The sequence below is a fragment of the Anthonomus grandis genome, chromosome 2 (genome assembly GCF_022605725.1).
Source record: "Anthonomus grandis grandis chromosome 2, icAntGran1.3, whole genome shotgun sequence".
NCBI lineage: Eukaryota > Metazoa > Arthropoda > Insecta > Coleoptera > Curculionidae > Anthonomus > Anthonomus grandis.
The window spans coordinates 7,586,062-7,607,049 of record NC_065547.1 but is presented as its reverse complement, the minus strand read 5'-3'; the positions used below and the strand labels follow the sequence as shown (position 1 = coordinate 7,607,049).

Below are 20,988 nucleotides of genomic sequence, written 5' to 3'. Positions count from 1 at the left end.
TATTGACTAATCTTAGTATGAAATTTCCCCGACAAACTTAATAAAAGAATATCACTGACCACATCCAGTGCGTTAATAGTGGTATCATCTCTCGAAGCGGCATTAGCGCCATCTTCTGGACAACCGCCGTCGCACATCCCGGCAAATGCTGCCATACTTCGGGCGGCACGCAGGTACATAAGAAGATCCGAGTCCATTGTCATTGCGGGAACCCACCTGCAGAAAAATAAATCATGGATTATTAATTACAATACAATCAATGGATTAAAGTTAAATAGAACTCTTTATCTTCTTTTTCAAATATGCATAGAAGTAGTATCACAATTATATCTGACAAACATTAACTTTAGGTATCGTCATTCAGTTCATTCAATGTCATGTTGTTAAGAAATATTGTATTTGAGAGTTATACATGTCCAAACTGACAAGGGTTATCTACTTGATGGGCAATAGGACTCTTCTGATTCTAATGCATCTTCAAATGACAGTCCTTTTGTAAATCAGAGCAGGATAAGTCAAAATAAAACAAGCTTAAATGATATTAATTGCCAGTCCCTTGTTTTAAATTGTCAACCTATCCGGACTGGCAAACTTGAAGCTTATTTGGAAAACATAGATTCTCCCGAGATTATCACTATCCCGATATTTAGCAAGAAACAAGTCACTAGGGTCACTAAAAGGATACTGGGAACTATTTTGGATAGAAAGGGTTAGGTGCATGTGGTGTTTACTGACGTCTCTAGGGCGTTTGATAATACTGACCACGATATACTACTTAAAAAACTCAAGACTTGATATATCAAACAATTTTCATATTTTTTAGACCTTATTTGCTTGGTTATAGACAGTTTGTTCAGTAAAATGGATATAAATCGATGCCACAGGGCAGCAATCTTGTACCCTTGCTATTCTTGGTTAATTTAAAATTGTACTTGACCGCGGAGACTTACGAGAATTGAAAATTGCATGAGACTGAAATGTACTTTAGACGCTGTTCAGAAATTACGTGTTCAGAATAGGCTTTGGATGGTTGTTCGATGTCTATAAGTGTTCGGTGATATATATCATATCATATACATATTGCACGAGATTTGGGAGTATTACTTGGTGATCAACTTTCTTTCGACGACTACATTAAGACTCCGTCTGGTAGTCTCTGGTGCAAGGCAGATGATAGGGTTTATTATGCTTTCTTTCTGAAATTTTTAACAATGTCAACGCTTTACAGCTCTGTTTTTAACTCTTTAGTTAGGAGTAGACTGCAGATTAACTCTGTTATTTGGTCACCTATATTTTGAAAAATATAGGTGACATTTTTGAAGTACCTGGTATTTAAAGAGGGTCTAGTTTTTACCACCCAAGAGGGCCAGACAGTGAATAACTACTACAAAGATTTCACTTTCAAAGTCTTCTCAAGCGCCGACAATTACGCTCAATTTGTTATTGTATAAGTTCGTTTTTGTATAAGTTGATAGGTGGTGTAACTGTGTGTCAATTGTTTCCTACCTGACACTGAAAATCTCCATACACTGATGGAACTGTCACCAGTGTATGGAGTCTGCTCAGTATTTAATAAGGTTGCAAACCAAATTGATCTGAGTCGGCCTTACTTGAGATTTATTTGAACAGTTGAAGATTTGTTATAAATCTTATGTATACTGTTTCTTTGTCACAATGTGCTTATACCATTTACTTATGTAATTCATATAATTATACTGCCACCGTACTTTGGATTAATTATTATTATACTTAATTGATTCATGTAATGCTTTACCAGCCTTATTTACTATTGGGCTGTTTTCTAAATAAATAAATTATAGTCCTTACAGAGCATTGATGAACCAATTATTAATTTTAAACTATACCATAGTATCCAAATTCTGTAGGTTAATATGTAATAATGGAAGTACTATGATAATGTGTAGACAGGATTTTCAAAGTTTAAGAAATTTTCGAAATGTTGCTAAAAAATCATATTTGCCAAGAAATGGATTTTGAAATTTGTGTTTTTGTTGTGTGCCTATCAGTCACCTAATGCTGAAGTTCAGTATTTATTGCTAAACTGGAGACTGTATTAGCAAATCTTCCATCATATGCTTCATTGACACTGGCGGGTGAAAGACTCGAGCTCTATAAGTTTTCTGTTGCAAAAGTTTTGGACTACCTCTGCACTAATTTCGAGTCAAAATGTTCTTTGTTTGGTAGAACATGCATTATTGTCAGGTCGTTGTGTAGTTGTTTGTCAAAATTTAAAATTTACAAAAAAAAAGGTTACAAAACCTAAACCTGGGTATTAAAAAAGGGAAACACTTCAAGGGTCGTCTATCAAGCAGTAATTTCTCTAAGTTTAGGAAGTTATTGATCATGTAAAATTGAAGCAGCTTTCGCAATAGATCTTTGTGACTCTATTCGTTTCATTCTCAGTCTCAGTTGCAGCAATTTCTGGAAAGTACTTTTCCAATTGTAAATATAAAAGCTAGAGAAAAAAGTAAGGCTTAGTGACATACTTGCTTGCAATCTTACACAAGTCTCAGTGGACCCACTTCATTGGCTTGATGGTAAGGCTGGAAGCTTATTTTCGACCTGTTACTCCAGAGGAACTTATAAGTGTTGTTCAAGAAGAAGGAAGTCTGTTATTCTACTCTTCAAAGGAAAAAAATTGGAAAATCCCTTCAAACTATAGACTTATATCTCTTTTGTCATCCTTTACAAAAATAGTTGAGATGCTTATGAAAGATATAAATGTTACAATATTTTAACCTCCCTAATATTCTTACTACTTCACAGTTCAGCTTCCTGGAATCTGAAAGTGCTATTTTTCAGGTTCTTGAAAAACTATATCTTTAGCATTAATGGGGGAGATTGTGCTTCTGTTGTGTTTTGTGATGTCTCTAAAGCCTCCGATTGATAGATGAAGAAAGTTGGGTTTATATGGCTTTAGAGGGAAATCTCTGCAGTGGTTTTAATCTTATTTTAAGGATAGATTTCAGGCCCTTTATACAAACAAAAACACCAACTCTAATTATTTGAACATTAATTCTGGTGTTCCACAAGGTTCCGTGTTAGTCTCTTTATTATTTCCGCTCTATGTCAGTGACCTGTCTGGTGTGCTAAAATATAGTTCTTAGACAGCGTTTGCTGACAATAGGAAGGTCTTGTACATCTTGTCACTTTGAAGCAAATGATTGATGATGAGCTTAGGAGTGTTAAACTTTAGTATGATACTAACGACTTGACATTTAATATTGCAAAAACAAGTATCTCTATTTAAATTTTAGAAGTAATATTAAAAATGTTGCTACAGGGGCCCTCAAATTAAACACTTATATGAGTGCAAATTTTGGGGAATTTAAATTGACAACAGCTTAAGGTTTGAGTTTTATATGGGTAATGTCCGCTCTAGTCTTATCAGGTTGTTATGCTGTAAGAAATTTGAGAATCGAGGTCGGCTACAATAGCAATGGGATCAATTACAATAGCAAAAAACTTTTTAATCATTTGCCACTCAGTATCAGCTAGCTTAATAATTACAAAAGTTTAGAATCGTCACTAAAAAGTTTCTTGTATTTGTCAGGTTGATGACTACTTAACTGTAGATACATTTTAGCACTTAGGTATCTATTTTATTCATATATATAATTTTATGTTATATAATATAACAAGGCTTGAATTTTATATACGGTTATGTAAATAAAGCATATTTTGACTTTGGCTTGCCTTAATTCCTCTCTGATATGTGTATCTTCTGGATCCGGGGATAGCTGCTCGGGGGGCACTCCAGGTCTGTACTCAGGTAGTCGAGCCTAAATTATTCATGATTGGATTAGAAAATAAACCTGTTTGGTTAGTTAGTAAATTTCCCTATAAATACCAAAAGCTATATAAGGAAAAATGTCCACTCTGTACAGTTTTATACTAATATACCCACAGAAGTGCTATATACGGTCGCCACTATTAAAAACTGTTTTTTTAACTAAAACACGCATGAAGATCTTTTTTTTTTTTATTTCCGAATATTGAAAAAGGAAACTCTGATACAAAAAGAGCTAATTAAATCTATTATATTTAACCAATTTAATTTAACAAACTTACTTAAAACAGTGTTTAAAGCATTAAAGTTTATATCACACTAATATAATAATAAATAAAAAAACCACTAGACCAAAATCATAATTTGCATAGTCTCATTAACAATATATTTTTTATTAATTCGTGTATTGTATATACGCATTGTAGATGCGTATCTAGTTCTAACTATATGATAATTATTTCTGTTCCTTGTAAAGTAATTTTGAATCTCATTTTAGAGGGTGACGAATTCATTAAAATATCAGGAAGCAAACCTTTCCTTAGTTTGTAAATAAAAATCATTATTAAAAAGTATAAACGTTGTTTTACTATCATTAATATCAAAACTTACACCCTTATGGGCCTATACCCTTTGCACCTCAGCGCCATTCTTATCCCTCTATTACACAGTAGTTGTAAAGAATTAATGTTTTTTTTTATGACATCAAATACTATACATGCGCAATAATCAAAATGAATTTGAATCATATTTTTTTGATAATGTAACTCTTGTAGAAAATGTGAGAAATTTTAGAGCTTAAGGTTTTCTGTTTATTTTATTTTTAATAAACTCAAAATATTCTTTTAAATTGAATACATTGTCAATTTCAAAGCCAAGATATACTTTTATCTGTTCAACCCATTCGATTCTCTTCAATAATCAATTTCCAATTTATATGACTTAATGTTAAGTTTATCAAGCTTAGGTTTTATATTGACCAATATTGCTTTTGTTTTTTCTACATTTTATATAAGTGTGTTAATTTTTAGGAACTCATTAAATCTTTATTATGTAATTATCTAATTTTCGCTATTACTTCCTCCAGGTCTTTTCTGTTACATGATGTTAGGGTATCATCTGCAAATAAATTAAGAAACTCTATTCTTTTAATAAAATTGATATCATTTATATAAATAATAAAAAGTAATGCACCTAATGACCATGTAACAACATTATTTATCGTATCTCAATGGCTAAGGCTGGAAGAACGATTCAAAGTTTATATGGCCAGTCTCATTTATAAAACTGTCCACAGTAGAGTCCCCAGGTACTTGTATGAAAAGCTGGTAAGCTGCAGTAGCATTCATGGTCGTGATATGCGTCATTCTAAAAATGTTTGTCCCAACTAGCAAATTTCAAGCCTCATTTAGCTATACCGGTGTTAAAATTTTTAATGCGTTGTTGCCTCATGATCTGAAGTGTAAGCACTCACTTGCTTCCTTCAAAAAATCTGCCAAACTCCATTTTAATAGTAGTTTAATGGTATTTTACGAAAATCATGTTTTTTCTTTTTTTCAACAAAAGTTAACTATATTACTTGATTAAATGTATGATATGATTATGTCTGTGTAGGATCGTTTTGTTTTATAAGCTTAATTATAGTTTGAACTTATATATATATATAATTTTGAAGTACTATTTTTAAGTGTGCGGTTAGATAGAGAAGCCATAGGCTAGATCTCGCCGCATTTCTAATTGTTATTTAATTTTTTATTTCCGAAATATAAAGGCATATTTATTTATTTATTTATTTAATATAATGCCAAAGTTATTTTGTTTTTTCAGTATTTGTTAAGTGACTGTTAAGTCAGTATTTTCTAATCCTGTAAATTGTGACCTCTTTTCCCCTAGATGCTCTAAAAATTAAATTGGTTCTAAAATCTTCTAAAGTTAAAGAATATTCCAACAACATAATTTCCCTCATCAACTTAAGTAACCTTTTCTAAATCCACATTAATTACCCACAAATAATTTATTAGAATTAAAGTAATTCAATATTTCGTCAAAAACTGCTTTTTACAGAACCTTCTCGAAACATGGCAGAGCATGATATCTAGCCGGAATTTAGAAACGTGGTCTGCATTTGTCACCTTGATTATTGGTTGTAAACTTTAAAAATGTCTGTAAATGTTGTTGACCCAGATCTGTCTGACCACATGACCAAATGGCATAAATTCAGACAACATAGCCAAAGCATCTTAGAGATTTAAAAAAACACTCCATAAATACCAATTCTAACCCTAGATTAGACCCAAATGACTGTAATTAATTCTTTTCAAATATAGCAGAAAACCTGGTAAATTCATTGGCCTTATAGTCATTAATTCCTTCTATTTAACATAAAATTGACTGTCCATGAGGTAACTCAATAAGAGGCTCATAGAGCATTAAACAACCTAAAAAAGAAACACAGTATAGATTTTTATGACTTGAAAGTTGTGCTGATACAAGCGCTCGGTGCTTGACTTAGTGATCCACTTACAATAGTCTTCAATAAATCTATCTATCCCAAAGAATTTAAAAATAACAGAACAGTTCTCATCTTTAAAAGTAGGGACAAGCATCTTCATCAAATTACAGACCTATTAACCAATATCTGTATTTTCAAGAATGTTTGAGGCCTTTTTGAAGGATTAACTGTATACATACTCTGAAGGGAATGATCTGCTGCTAGAGGGGCAATTTGGTTTTAGAAAAGACAAATCCACTACCCAACAATATAGGTTTTGAAGAGGAGTAGATTGTTGGTTCAACCTCTCCAAGGCCTTCGACTGCGTATCCACACGATATCCTGGACGAAAAACTTAGGTACTATGGATTGGATGAACTAAGTTTAAGGTTGTTGTGTGGTTACCATTCAGATCGCAGAAATAAATGGGTGAACGCTCTGAAAAAAGGGTTATGCGGAATAATGTTTTCCAGGAATCAATTTTGAGACCTTTGCTGTTTCTACCCTATGGAGAATTTTATTGTAGAATTTTCTGACGATAACAACTTTTCTATAAAATCTAAATCTATAGAAGAAGCAAGAATTGAAATGGCCTGGCATACTGAGATTGGTTTCTGTCAAATCTTTTAAATATTAATTTGAATAAAAACTGAAACGATGATGTTCTCTTTAAAAAAAATAACATCCCAGAAAACCCTGAAACAATCAAATTATTAGGAGTTACTCTAGATGCAAAGTTGACCTTTGAAAGCCATATTGACATCATATCAAAAAAACTATGCTCAGCAACATACATTCTTTGCAATATTTCAAAAATCGTTGATAAGGAAACATCAAACATTGCATATACCTATTACAGACCCAAATTTTTTTTTATTATTTTCTTCATTCATTTTTTTTTCTCTAGCTTTAGTTTGTAATTCATGTTCATATGCCATGGCACAAGTTTTTCTTTGCTAAATTTTTCTATAACAGGAAAATTTTTATCTTAAACATTTTTCAATTATTGAAAATATTACTTGAAAAGTCAATATCAAAATTCTTAGTATCCCAGGTGCAATTCAACAGTCATTAAAAACTGATTCATCCAATCACCACATGATGACAGATAGCTTAGGTACATGATCTACTATGATCTGTAATGAATCTGTTTTTCCTAATACTTAATCAATTAAAAAATGGCTGTTTAAGGTCATTCTCAGTCTTAATCTTGAGTAATTTTTGACTTTTTGCTCTATTCCATTACTATTTGCTATGTTTTTAAATCTTTCTGTACAGAAAGAATCTTCATGCATACCACAAATATTAAAATCACCAATATAACACAGATACTACAGTTAAAATAATCTTAAAGATTTCTTCCAGTTTTTGTAGAAAAATAGCATTACTTGAGGTGGGAGACTGATCCTGTTTGCCATGTATTCCCATATGTTTGTACTGATATATATACAGAATCCAGGAATTCTTAACTTCCACATATTTACCAATAGAACAAAGATACCACCTCTTTATCTTGAATTCGACTTACATCTGTAGGTATGTATGCCTGTTCTAGGTACATCTTGCTTCCCTCAATATAACAATTTTGGCATTACAGTTAAACATCTTTATAAAAATTTAATCTTTATTAGCAAGAAAACTTTGCAAATTCACATACAGAATATCATCATTTTAAAGGGAGTGTTCATTGTCTTCTTCCAGGCCCTATGAAATTTCTATGATTATTAGTAAATATTTCCTGTTCTTCATATGAATTTTCTAACCTTGACATTTATTGGCTCACAGTAATTTGAACATCACTCCTTTCAATATGATCTTTTATCTATTCAATAGTGGTGTTTGATGCCAGATTATCAACATAGAACAGCTTCTCTCACCTGCAGCTACTAAGTTTGTCAATGTGGAAGTACTTCCTTAAATTCAACTGCCTGGAAGAATACAATAATAAAAAAAAATTGTTTTGCTTCCCATAATAGATAAATATTTTAAACCAGTGCTTTCTAAATAACCCCTGTAGTTAACACCTGAAGGCCACGCCTCCTGTCAATTTCCAGACATCACGTGGTCGAAGTAAGCGCAAAGGAGCACGTGATAGTCGTGTCACAGCTAAGCTCCGCCAACCAGTTGACGTGATTATCCAAGATGGCCGCCGAAAGTTCTGTACCGGGGGTGGGTGCAAACATCTTCGAATTCTTTCCTAGCAGGTTTTTTGCTATGTTAAGAAATTTCTTTAAAAATAATGGTTCATATCGGTTTAATGAAAAAATGTCTAGAGATAAAAATTGTAGATTAATGTATATGGTCTTCAAGAGCGTTTAGTAACATTTTTACCCAGAGTTATAAATAGTGGTTTAATTAAGAGCGCAATATTATAGACGATAGTGGCCACCCTATATAAAACATAAAATAACATTAAATCCAAATACTAAACCTAAAATAGATCTACGAAACACACAGTTTAAACGGCCCGGTCGAATGATACAGTCGTGTTAAGTACGTTTCTTCGTGCCGGTGCCGTTTTTCTTCGTCCCAAAGCCAATAATAAAAATTAAGAAAATTTTGACTACCATGCTAATTTTGTCCACCCGTTGTACACGTGCATCTCATGCCAATTATTATTTACATATAATATCCCCCATATTATAGATACGGTTAAACTCAATAAATACTGAGAGCGTTAAAAATCAACGTCTAAAGAGAGAAAAAAAATACTTAGTTTCTCGAGCTAATGTTGAAACTAGATAAGAACAAAAAAAAGCAACAATTTTGTGGTTACCGTGTGTTCGTTTTCTCAGTCTGTACGTACATAAATGTCTTTTACCTGGTTTCCTGGACCCACCCTTATTTCGCCCTGGGTTTGTGCCATGGTTGTTTATTGGGGGTAGCTCACTCCCTAGAAGTTGGCTGCTACTAGAAGATCAGTTAGTGGAGGATTGCTGAAAAAAGGATAAAAATATTATTAATTAAATCACCGGGGTTAATAATTTATTCACCAAACATTGTGTAACAAGAAATTCCTAATAATAACGCTACTTATGGTTGACAGATTAAGAAGTAATTATACAAAAGAGACAAACTAAAAAAAAACTAACAACTACATAGTATTTAGGTAGCTTAATTTAACAGTATATAAAAACTTAACAGTCTATAAAAAATGAAATGATCAAAAACAACTAAAATCCCAAGCTCACATCTCTTGCATGTACTACAGCCAAAAGAAAAGCAATCTTGCTTCTTCTGTACATGACTTGCTGCCTGTATTTTCCCACTTTCTCTGTGGACTGTATGCTATACGGTGTTTCTCGGATGATTTGGATATTTGTGAGTTCATTTCTTCATTTCATGGTCTAATAACTTCCTTTTAACAAGATCAAGTGTTAAGGTCAAGTCAAGGGTCAAGTCTTGCTCTAAAGTGTGCAGCGCTGTCGAAATGGTCTCATACCTAGCAGACCAAGTCAAAAGCAAGTGACATAATATAATATGTCTTGGCGTTTCTTTTTATTAATAATGAAAAATACCATCTTGGTTTGTAGAGGCCACTGAACGGACACTTTTAAACCATGTTATGCAAAAAAATGCACACATGTTTGTGTCCGACCAATGGGATTTTTCGTTTTTGATACTGTTTCCAGTATTCGTACACATAATTTTTTGGATAATTTTTCCCTAATTTAGGTTAAAGATTAAAAACAAGCCATGGATTTCACTAAAAAACGAAGAAGAGCTGCTTATTCAGAAAATAATTTAATTGCCGAGAAAGTCCGCAATGGCCAAAAATTAAGAAAAGTTTGTCGCAGTATGGTATTCCCAAGCTTTTTACTTGGTTTGAATTAGGTATTCTGTTAATAACCTAAATTTTATTATGACTTTTATTTGAGGTAATTAATTATAATTGATTATCCGACCTTCTACTACTTTAATAAAAACTTTTTGTAATTAAAAATTATTTTTTATTTTTTAGTTCGATTAGCAATAAAATCGTGTTCTTTTATTATTTTTTTTCCTCATAAGCACCAAAATGGTGCAATGTACTCAACGTTGCTTTGTGATGATTTAGTTAATTATTGTGATTATGATTATTTAGTTAAAATTACTTAAAAACAACGTAGAAAAGAGATAAACCCCAAAACACCTAAACCTCATTCTTCGAACGTTTTTAAGCGATAAAGAAAGAAGCGAAATTAACTTCAACAAGGTTATCCCTATTATGTCCCCTAGCCTAGTAATAATCTGTTTTATGCCCTTTCTCTCCCTCGCATATCGATTTGCGGTTGTAAAGATGAAATAAGGCACGCTTTTATGGGTTATTTACGACAAGCCGTTTCGGTGAGCTTTAGCCCCGAGTATCGCTTTGTTTTGCCGCTTTAAAAGAGGGGGAGGCCGATCTCCCGTGCAAATCCGAAAAAGGGTCCGTAGAAAATGTGACCAAAGGCGGATCCAATCGTATTTAATAAGAGTGAAGATCATTTCACCGAACGTTACAATAATTTAAAACAAGTGGATAAAAGATCAATAAATTAATGATTGAAGAGGTCTATGATTCACTTTATATTTTATTCAAACAAACTGAGAACTAATTGCCGCGAACGTTTTTCCTCCGTCGATTTTCCTTAAATTTTTTAACTTTTTTGTGCCTAAATTAAATAAGATTAATACCAATCTATACAGTTAAGAGTGCAGCGTATAATGCTGTAATAAAAATTTAAAAACTTTGTTATAAGATTGCAAAGATTATAACAAATATACCGTGAATAAAAAGTTTATTTATATTGAAAAACATTCCGAGAGTCAGGGCACAGTGATGAACTGTAATTGTGCAAAATTTTGTAGAATTATTTCAAAATTGTGATGTTAAATCTTAGAACATTGAAACGCTAGAATTAGCATTGCCGTGGAACTATGGGCAGTTTGTTTGCTTGCAACATCTTTGATGCAATAATGCGAAATGCTTAAGTAGAAGTGGCAAAAAAAAACACTTTATAATATCATAAAAATTACTCACTAATTTTGATAGGTGCGAAACGATACCATTAGTATAGTCAACATTCAAAGTTAAATGAATGTAAATAACTTATATAAAGAAAAAGGCAACAACATCGCAACGCCGCTCAATAGCATTGTTGATTCCACCGACGCAAGTAATCTTTACCAGTGACGTCGTCAAAAAATATTTATTATCAATAGATTAAGTTTTAATTATTCTATGTTTATGACGACGGTTGTCCCTTGATATAATGTTATGACAAGTAAATATCGATATTTACTTGTGAAAAGATCGGCTTAAATTCGCATTTTTCCCATGGTGCCGCATAAACGGCACAAGTCTTTACTGTCGTAATAATTCACAAAAACACTGAAATGACCCAATGTTTTTCCTTTTTCACGCAGAACCTAAAAGAAATGTAATGCCGAATGTAAACACAAAGCCGTTTGTCAAGATGACATCAGCTTTTGCCTGCGGAGTTGTCATTTCAATTTTTTTAGAAGTGCGGTTTTAGGAATAATAATATTAATATTTTTTTTTGCTTTGAAGATTTAATTTTTGCGCTTAGAATAACATATTTTAATTTCTACTTTTTATTTGTAATTCAAAATGTAATATCAATAAGTTAGTTAAATTAACATTATGATATGTGTTTATATAAAGCTGAAAATTTCCTCTTTTGAAAATGCGTATAAACTTGACAACAGAGAATCGATAAATATTTGTAAACAAAACACCCCTCTTGCCCCTGTGCACATGTTGAACTCAAACAAAGTTGTTGTTTACTAATTATTCTAGCCTTGCAATGTTCTAAGTGTAAAATGGACTACGACGTATGCATAGATTTTGGTAGATCCATTATTTTGCTGTGATATTTACAGGAGAAAGTACTGTAAATCTTGAGGAAATCTTACTTCAGCTGAGGTTAACGTTTTGGAACTTAAGGAGAGTAGAATTCTTAAATTCATCTGTAAAAAGTGTAAGAAATTTGAGCAGCAATTTGAGAAGACAAACATATTATTCAAGCCAGGGAAGAATTGCCTTATTAAACAAAAAAAAATTAAAGATAGAAAGCGCTCATGTAGACAGTATAGGTACCAAATGCACATATAGTCAAATTATCGAAAGAGGTCAGACAACGTCTAAGAACAATCAAGTAAACCTGCATAGTATTATTTTAACACCAAAACAGCAACAATCTCTACAAAAGACGGAAGCTGAGGTTAAAAAGACAATTCATACAACAGATTTAAAAATAAGTATCAGGAACACTAGAAGTACAAAAAATGGTATTTCTTATAAATTGCACCAATAAGACAGATATTGAGATTTTAAGGGAAGCATCAAATAAATAAAAAGATTATGATGTTCGAATAACTATTTTGAGGCTACCAAGGTTCAAAATAATAGGCTATCACGGCGATATTGATGAACAAAGAATAATGAAATCCATTAGGGAACAAAACGAGTTTAAAGGATATAATGAAATTTTTAAAATATCCTATACAGGGAAAAACCTGAAAAACGAATCGCAGGATCTGTGCTTTTTGATGAACGTTCAGCATCCTAATTTTAAAAAAATACGTTTAGGTACAAACAAAATATATCTTGAATGGCAGCCATATCGGACATGAAGATTTAACTATATACTAAGCTGCTTTAAGTGCTCAACACAATTACCATAAAACCGAAAAATGTCGAAATAAACACATATCCGAACATCGCTCAGAAGAACATTATATAAACGACTGTCCAGAGCAGTATGAAAAGTAGGCAAATCGTGTTGCGGCAAATAATAAATAGAAAATAAACTACAACATAAGTAAAAGTGAAAAAACAACTGACACAGAATGTCCTTCATATCAGTACCTGTTGAATAGTGAGGTCAAAAATAGACTAGGCTCTTGAACAATATGAACTTGTGATATTACAAAATTTAGAATCACTAGTTAATGAGGTACAACAGGAAAGCGTATCTTGTGAGTTAAATAATGGTAAAATGTTATCAAATAAAACACTTAAATATATTACATTTAAAAATTCACAAAAACTATCATATTGATGGATTATGGTGTAGTCATATTTATAAAGTCAAACCTCATATATAACGTTGTACATTATCTACTTAAAAAATCGAAAGTTACCATTACTAGTAGGGGAAACTGGGTAACAGTGAGACACTTTTTTTTCTTTTTACTAATAAATGTATAAACAAAATTTTTTAATGGCTGTATTTTTACATCCTTTTATTAACACAATATGTATAGAATTTAGCAGTACCTGTTTTAAGATCTCTGAATTTGACACATAAAATTCAGTTGTCATTTATCTCAATGTTACCCCAGCATGGGTAACAGTAAGACACTATATGTAATAAATGCCCGAATATTAGTGATTAAAACAAAATAAAAACTCCAACTTAATTTATTTCAATTTTGATTTTAAACAGAACATCAAAGGAAATTGTGGCTTTAAGCTTACTTTAATTTTTAAAGTAAGAAAACATGTCTTAAAATAAGATTAACATATATTCATTAAATTAAAGTTTAATTCAAACGAAAAAAAATAATTTTGTCGCTTAGTATGACCGTAATTAAGGGGTCTTGGTAAAATCATTTTAACGTTCTTAACTGGTATTGTGGCAATGTCTGGGATAATGGGAAAGTAAAATTTTGAATCAGTCTTTTGGCATTTTCTCATAAAACTAATATTCGCCTCATTTGTCTCAGTAACACACGAAAGCACCTTTCCTATGTAGTAAACAGGCTTTGATTTTGTGTTTTCTGGTTTAAATTCAACCAGAACATAATCCTCAACCTCTGGAAATGTTAACAGATCTTCAAATGCTGTGGGAGCCACTCTTGGATCCACTTCAGGTTGAAGATGTTCAGATGATGCATCAGAATGCCATTCTTCATCATCTTCATCACTGTCCTGAATCTTTCGCTTTACACTTTTCTTTTTCTGTAGATCTATTGAGCTTTAAGGTATTGTTTTTTAGCCTGTCTTTCTTCCAGCTCATGTTTTTCGGTGGGTATCATGTTTTTTCCCTTTCGTCTACCTTTGGATGTCCCTTTTCTCAGCTTTAGGAAACTGGCGAATTTCTACCGGGGTTATAAATCTATTTGCGTTTAATTTAATTTGATCATCAATTGGTTCCCGAGGAGGAGTTTGATTACCCAGTTCTAGTTGAGGTTTATCAGTGACTGAGCATGGCAAAAAGTCACCTGTAAATATTTCTCTGTCAAAGGGAAATATTCCGCATTTTTTAAAAGCGGAAGTCATTGCTTTTTGATATGTTTCCCCCACACAACCTGCAACTTGATAAATGGTAACTGGCTTTCCAGGATCAGCTGCATCAGCCAGCTATCTATAGCAACATTATAAGCAATACTGAAAAGCTTAAAAATGCCAACGTCTAAAGGTTGCATCTTATTGGTCGAGTGTGGTGGAAATGTCACAATAGTGACGCAATTTTCCTTAGCAAGATTGATAACCTGGATGGATAGATGACTCTCATGATTGTCATAAAGTAAAAGACTTGGATATTTCTTTCGACCTAGAGGTGTGCTTAATAAAGTGCTCCATTACTTTTAAAAACAAGTCGGCATTCATCCAACCAGACGGATCATCCAATCCAACATTTGGATTTCTTCTTATGAAATTTCTCATTCACTCCTCTCCTGCCATTTTATTAACGGACCATTTCGGAGGCATCTTAAAATGCTTTATGAACGCTAGGTCATAAGCCAATTTACGGCAATCACGAAGAGGGAGCCCATAAAACATCTGAGAGCATTTAATAATATAATCAGCCAGAATTTTTTCTTGCTCGGTATTAAATACGGTATATACCGAATCAATTCATCCTGACTGGATTTTCTCTTTCGCACATATCTAAAAATAGATATTGTATGTATTTGGTAAGTATGATTAAACTAACTTTTTTTACCTATAGATAAGGTCTGGAAATTAAAATTTTCTTGTTTCGCAACAGATCTGGTGCTACGGCCGCTAAGCACAGCTTCAACTGCCCTTTTCATAGTTTCCTCGGAAAATGTCCCATAGTTTGTTTTCCTTGGTGGATTTCCTCGGCATTCTGAATACTTTTTTTATAAAATTCTAAAAAAAAGAAGTGAGTTCTATATTTTTTAATAATATCTGGGTAACAATGAGACATGTCTCAATGTACCCCGTCTCACTGTTACCTACTGTCGCTAAAGTTAAAAAAAAAACATCATAACCCTAACCTCAAATTTCTTTTGCTCTATTAAACTGTCTTATTTTGTTAGCTAATCTACACATAACTGTATGGTAATACTAACAAACTGCTAAATATTCGACTTAATTTTACAAAAAAGTCTTAACTTACCTGTTGATATATTTATTTTTTGCACACGAAAGGCACGTGAACGCGACAGAATTTAATTCAAACACGAATGAAAATCAAGCGAATAGGAAATCGGTAACTGTCAATGTAGCTAGATAGACAAGCTAGCAAGATACACAAGCAGTGATATCTTTTGACTGGACAAAGAACCGGAGCAATTTCGAATGTCTTACTGCTCCCCGTGTCTCACTGTTACTCAGTTTCCCCTATTACCTATTTAAAAAAATAATTACACCATTTTTAATATTATGTGCCTATATAACTTTTTATAGAAAATTTAGAACAATTTTTAACGGATAACAAATTGCAAGCTCAATCCGATGTCTTATTAGGGATATAAATATAAACAACTCGAATAACTTCTGGTACAAGCTCATGCTTGGATCCTATTTTTGTGAAAAATAAAATAAATATAAGAACTCATACATTTTGTAATCTATAATTTGACTATCCTATTATGGTTAATTTGCATATGGATCAAAGAGAAAATTAGGGCATATAGTTAAACAGGAATTGTTACTAAAATATTACAAAAATTAATGAAAAAGAGTTGAGAACACAAGGCTGGGATAATGTATTACAAAAAGGTGACGTAATAAGGTACTGACAAATTCTACAAGATAATAACTGATGTACTTGATAGAAATAGTACTATAGGGCTGCGTAAAATAAAGGAAGAAAATAAACGCAAATCCTGGATAACCAAGGGGATAATATTAAGTACTAAGCATGAAGGCAACATGAAAAAGAAACATTTATTAAATTTTAATGAAACAGACAACAAAATATATAAAAGTTACATAAAAATTCTTCAAAAAATTAATACAAAGACTAAATTACGAGTATTTTTAGCAAGAGTTCCGAAATGCGGGAACCAATCTGGAAAAGTCTATAATTTGATAAGTGATGCCACAAATAATGATAAACAAAAAAATAAATAAAACCAAACCACCTATAATAGATAATAATAATACTTCTTTCCCTGATAATAAAAGTATGGCCAATTATTGTAATGACTATTTTGTTAAAATTGTTGCAACTACATATGAGCCGCTCAGAGGAAAAGTGGTATATGTAAGTATTTTTTAATTTTTGAGTTATACCATTAATTATGTTTCTACTGGTCTAATATATTCAGTCGAAAACTGGTATAAGTCAAAATTTTAACTTAGCTAAGATTAGATAAGAGCTTCCTAACGTTATTCCTCTCAACATAATGGATTCGTTCGCTGGAATAGTGGTATAAGTCAAGGCACCACGCTGCTCCGATGTCGCGCCAGGTACTATTAATTTCGCTTTTTCTTGTTTAGTCAGGTTTTTTTAGTGTTATGGTACGTAGTGTGTAGATCAGTTACTGTAGCTAAGAAAAAAGATATGATAGAACTTCTTCAGTGGATTCCCCCGATTCAGCATCAGTTCTTCCTGGACTTACTGACAAAAGAAGATGCTGTTGACAGTGGTCCATAATCCGATTCTGTTGAAGATTAATTTGTTTAATAACTTATTCTTACTCTTCTTACTGTAAGTTTAGTATGTAAGATAAGTAGTGCTAATGTTTTGCTCTTCAAGCTCTATATTTTTTGAACACTTTTATCAGTAATAGATATCATAGTAAACATACTACAGCTATTATTTTTCTTTGGTTCATCAGTTTTGTGAAATTTGGTTAACTGTTACGAGGAAAAGTGATATAACTCTCCAAGTTATACCACTTTTTCGCTATGTTTTTGAAAAGAACTTACTGGAAGAATGACATTGGGCGGCAAAAATGTAATTAATGCAACCGGTAAAAATGTTTACCATATGAAATTTTAGTATAGGGTTATTATAAATATGTACAAAAAAGTAAAGAATATGTTACTGTGATTTTTTAGTTCATCCAGATGCAAAATAACAATTTTCTAAATTTCTACTTTAAGGGAGTTTTAAAGCACTTTTGCACTGAACGGCTCATACATGGTAGGTAAAATTCAAAAACCAATTAATGAACAAAAAATAATCACAGATAACTTGCATTTTTGTTTCTAAGACCTGTAGATGGAAACCATCAAGTAATAAAACACATAAGTACTTTAAAAGACGATAGTGCTCCTGGAATAGACACAATTGGCGTTAAACTTATAAAGAAAATTCACTTATATATCTAAACACACTAATTTTTAATACAGGTAAAGTACCGGATCAGTTCAAAATTTCCGTTATGACTCCAATTTTCAAGTCTGGGGACCAAGGCAAATATTAAGTAATTACCGACCCATTAGTGTCATAAAAAAATTTTCAAAAGTGTTTTAAAGAGACAGATTAATATTTTTTTTAAACAATATACAGGGTGTTAATAAATACATGCAAAAAAATTCAGGAGCTTATTCTTGGGTAAAGTTTAAGAAAAAAACTTTATATAAATGTATGTCCTAAAAGTCCTAACTTTTGACATACCGGGGGGTAAAAATTGAAGTAAAATATATGTTTTTTTTTATAATACCGGTAAAACCCCTGTAGATGTTTTAATAAAATTTGGTATGCATTTTCTATATGCATCAAAAGGCATTTATTGAGGCTCACTATTTTTTTAAATTTGTACCAGTGACGTTTGTTTTTGTAATTCTCATTATTTCTGAGCAAATTTGATGTCTTGACTTTCTTTTGCCCGAGGTTGCGTATTCGATTAAAAAAATAAGATCCGTCTACCTAAATGTATTACGTGTTGATTATTAATGTTTAGATGTGGTTAGATGGAATTATTGTTTTAAATCAAATGAAAAAAAGGAATTAAATAATTATAAAAAATGTTGAAAATAACCACCCTCTGCCACTATGCAAGAATCTGTACGTCGGTGCATTTGTCGACGAATCCGATAAAAAAATCCGGGAGAATTTTGAATTACGGCACATGAATTAATGATTCGATTTTTCAAGTCATCAATATCCAGTACCGGAATCCTGTACACCAACGTTTTTAAATGACCCCATGTGGTAAAATCAAGTGTATTCATATCTGGTGACTGAGATGGCCAAAACTGAGGACTGATTTGGATATGCTTCATTTAAATAACGACGTGCTAATAAACTAAAATGGGCAGGAGCCCTATCGTGCATAAACCACATTACTCTTCTAACATCTAAGGGGTATCGCCTCAAGAAGTCCTGGAAGTATGTCTTGGTGTGAAAAAAACGAGTGTGTTTCCCCATTCAATCTCTGTGCCCTTACATTTAAAGAAAATTGTTGTTGGTGATGAACTTCAACTATGGCATGGGGATTTTTATCTGCCCAGATGTGGTTATTATGGTAGTTAATGTTTGTCTCTCTGAAAAAATTAAGCTTCGTCGGTAAACAGAATCTGCCTTAAAAACTATAAGTACTGTTTGGAGCAAGAACTTTTATGTGTCACTCTTGTTTTGGCTGATTTTCTGATATTCAATTTGCTATATTTAAAACTATAAATATAACGATTTACTTGGGAATAATAGAACCTATACGCGCGCTGTCCATTATAAAATTATTATAAAAGCTAAATTTAAAACGGTTTATTTATGTGTGAGCTTTTAAGCGGAACATTTTCATTAAATTCGTTTTTTTTTTGTTTGTTTCATGTGGATTTCGTCAGGTTGTTTGGCCGGCACACACGGTCGTTTTTAATTTTATATTTTTGCTGCGGTAATTTACGCGATACGTGTCTATAATTTGTGTATTTTAACGTACCATTCCGGTTTTTTTTTTGGTAGTTAAATTGCCCTTTAAATTATCCGAGGATTTTCATTTTTTACTCTCTGGAAGACCTATTGAAAATATGATGATTGAGGCATTACCTACCTTGGATAGATATATTGGGATGTAAGATACTAATCTCGGTTATGCCCGTATTATGTCTTTGTTATTTATATAACAATAGCAATAACAACTATTTTTTTTTTTTAAAGTAGGTACAAAATAAATTTTGAATGATTTGGTGCACCAATATAATTATACTATTAACTTACTTAACAATAATAAAGTCTATACATTAAAACTTCTAGGTTACTAATGGTTAAAGAAAGACTATAAAAAACAGACTTCTTTGTACTAAAGAAAATCCCAAAGCAGGAATTTGCATAGACTGTTTCTGTATAGATCACATATTATTTTGGTGATTGATTATGTTTTTTGAAAGTTTATCAGTACACAGCAACCTGATGACAGGTCTTATAATAATACATCGTCGGGTTACTGCAAAAACAAGATAACTCAATTTTTAAATTTTTTTAAGATAAGTGCATTTTAAGATTTAAAAATTGCTTCTACGTGTAGGGCCAAAAGAAGATAAGGTTCTAACGGCAATTAAGGGTCGTTTCGCATATGCAATAACAACATAACTCCATTTTGATTAAAATGTAACCAGCAAAAAAAAGATATGTACACCTATCTTCTATGAACCCAACTGCATGTCACATTTTTTTTGTTCATTTAACTGCACAAATAAGATATGTGGTACTTACCTCTTTTTGGCTGTTTAACTTTAGTAAAAGACATATGATTTTTCACTAAAAACCAGTCAAGTGCCACTTATTTTGTTTTGGCTGTACTGTTATTTATCAAAATATAAAATAATTGTTAGTTTATTTAGATATATGGTACATATCTTGTTTTTGCTGTAGCGTGAATGCTTTTTTAGTTGAATGTGTACACAGATAAAAATGACTTCTTATTACAAGAAAATATATTATCATGGCTGTTAATTATCTTTAATTAAGGATATACATTTAGTTCAAACTCACGTTATCTTGTCAAAAGATAATCCACGTTCTTCGCATTATTTTCTAATTATCTTAGCGAATTAAATCCTTGCTATTAGACAACTGTCTATAAGAATAATATTGTGAATTTATCGATACTTGTTTAAAGAGTACGTTCTTGCTTTAACGTCACAGGTGCTTGCGTTGGGTCGCGTAGGTATAACCCCGGTGTTTTCCCTTTGTCGGAACTTTGTCCTTTGGTCGTTCCGGTCATTAGCAAGTTAGACGCGGCATTGTCAACGCGACACGATGTATAATCGCATTTTTGTGTGTGAATTTGGTTTTTTCAACATGGACAACATGAATTTTGAAGTTGAAGTAAGTGAAGTTTTCTCTTTTTTAAAGCGGAATGCTTTGGAACACTTGTGGCCTGTGTTTGAAGGTATATTTATATTATAAATATATGTGGTTTTTATTTCTGTTTTTAAATTATACCGGTACCTATATATGCGTGTGTAGGTTTAAAATACTCAGTAGGGCTATAATGCATTTTTTACTTTCTTATAGGTATACCTAGATTAGTTTATAAATAACTAAATAAGCAT

General features: G+C 32.1%; 1 protein-coding gene across 14 annotated transcripts in view; it reads right to left on the bottom strand.

The window, feature by feature from the left end:
* The window catches only part of LOC126733567 (arginine-glutamic acid dipeptide repeats protein-like), a 140,113-nt gene that overhangs the window by 95,494 nt on the left and 23,631 nt on the right, over positions 1 to 20,988 (bottom strand). For 13 of the 14 annotated variants that reach the window (XR_007659764.1, XR_007659763.1, XM_050436919.1 and 10 more), the window contains exons 2-4: positions 9,106 to 9,235; positions 3,718 to 3,803; positions 60 to 216 (exon numbers count right to left, since the gene is read on the bottom strand). Coding sequence is in view for 12 of the 14 variants with exons in the window: in XM_050436919.1 (XP_050292876.1) it covers positions 60 to 216; positions 3,718 to 3,803; positions 9,106 to 9,165 (303 nt within the window). In the remaining 2 variants the exon portion in view is untranslated. The remainder of the gene's footprint in view (positions 1 to 59; positions 217 to 3,717; positions 3,804 to 9,105; positions 9,236 to 20,988) is intronic. The other variant, XM_050436914.1, reaches the window with a different exon arrangement.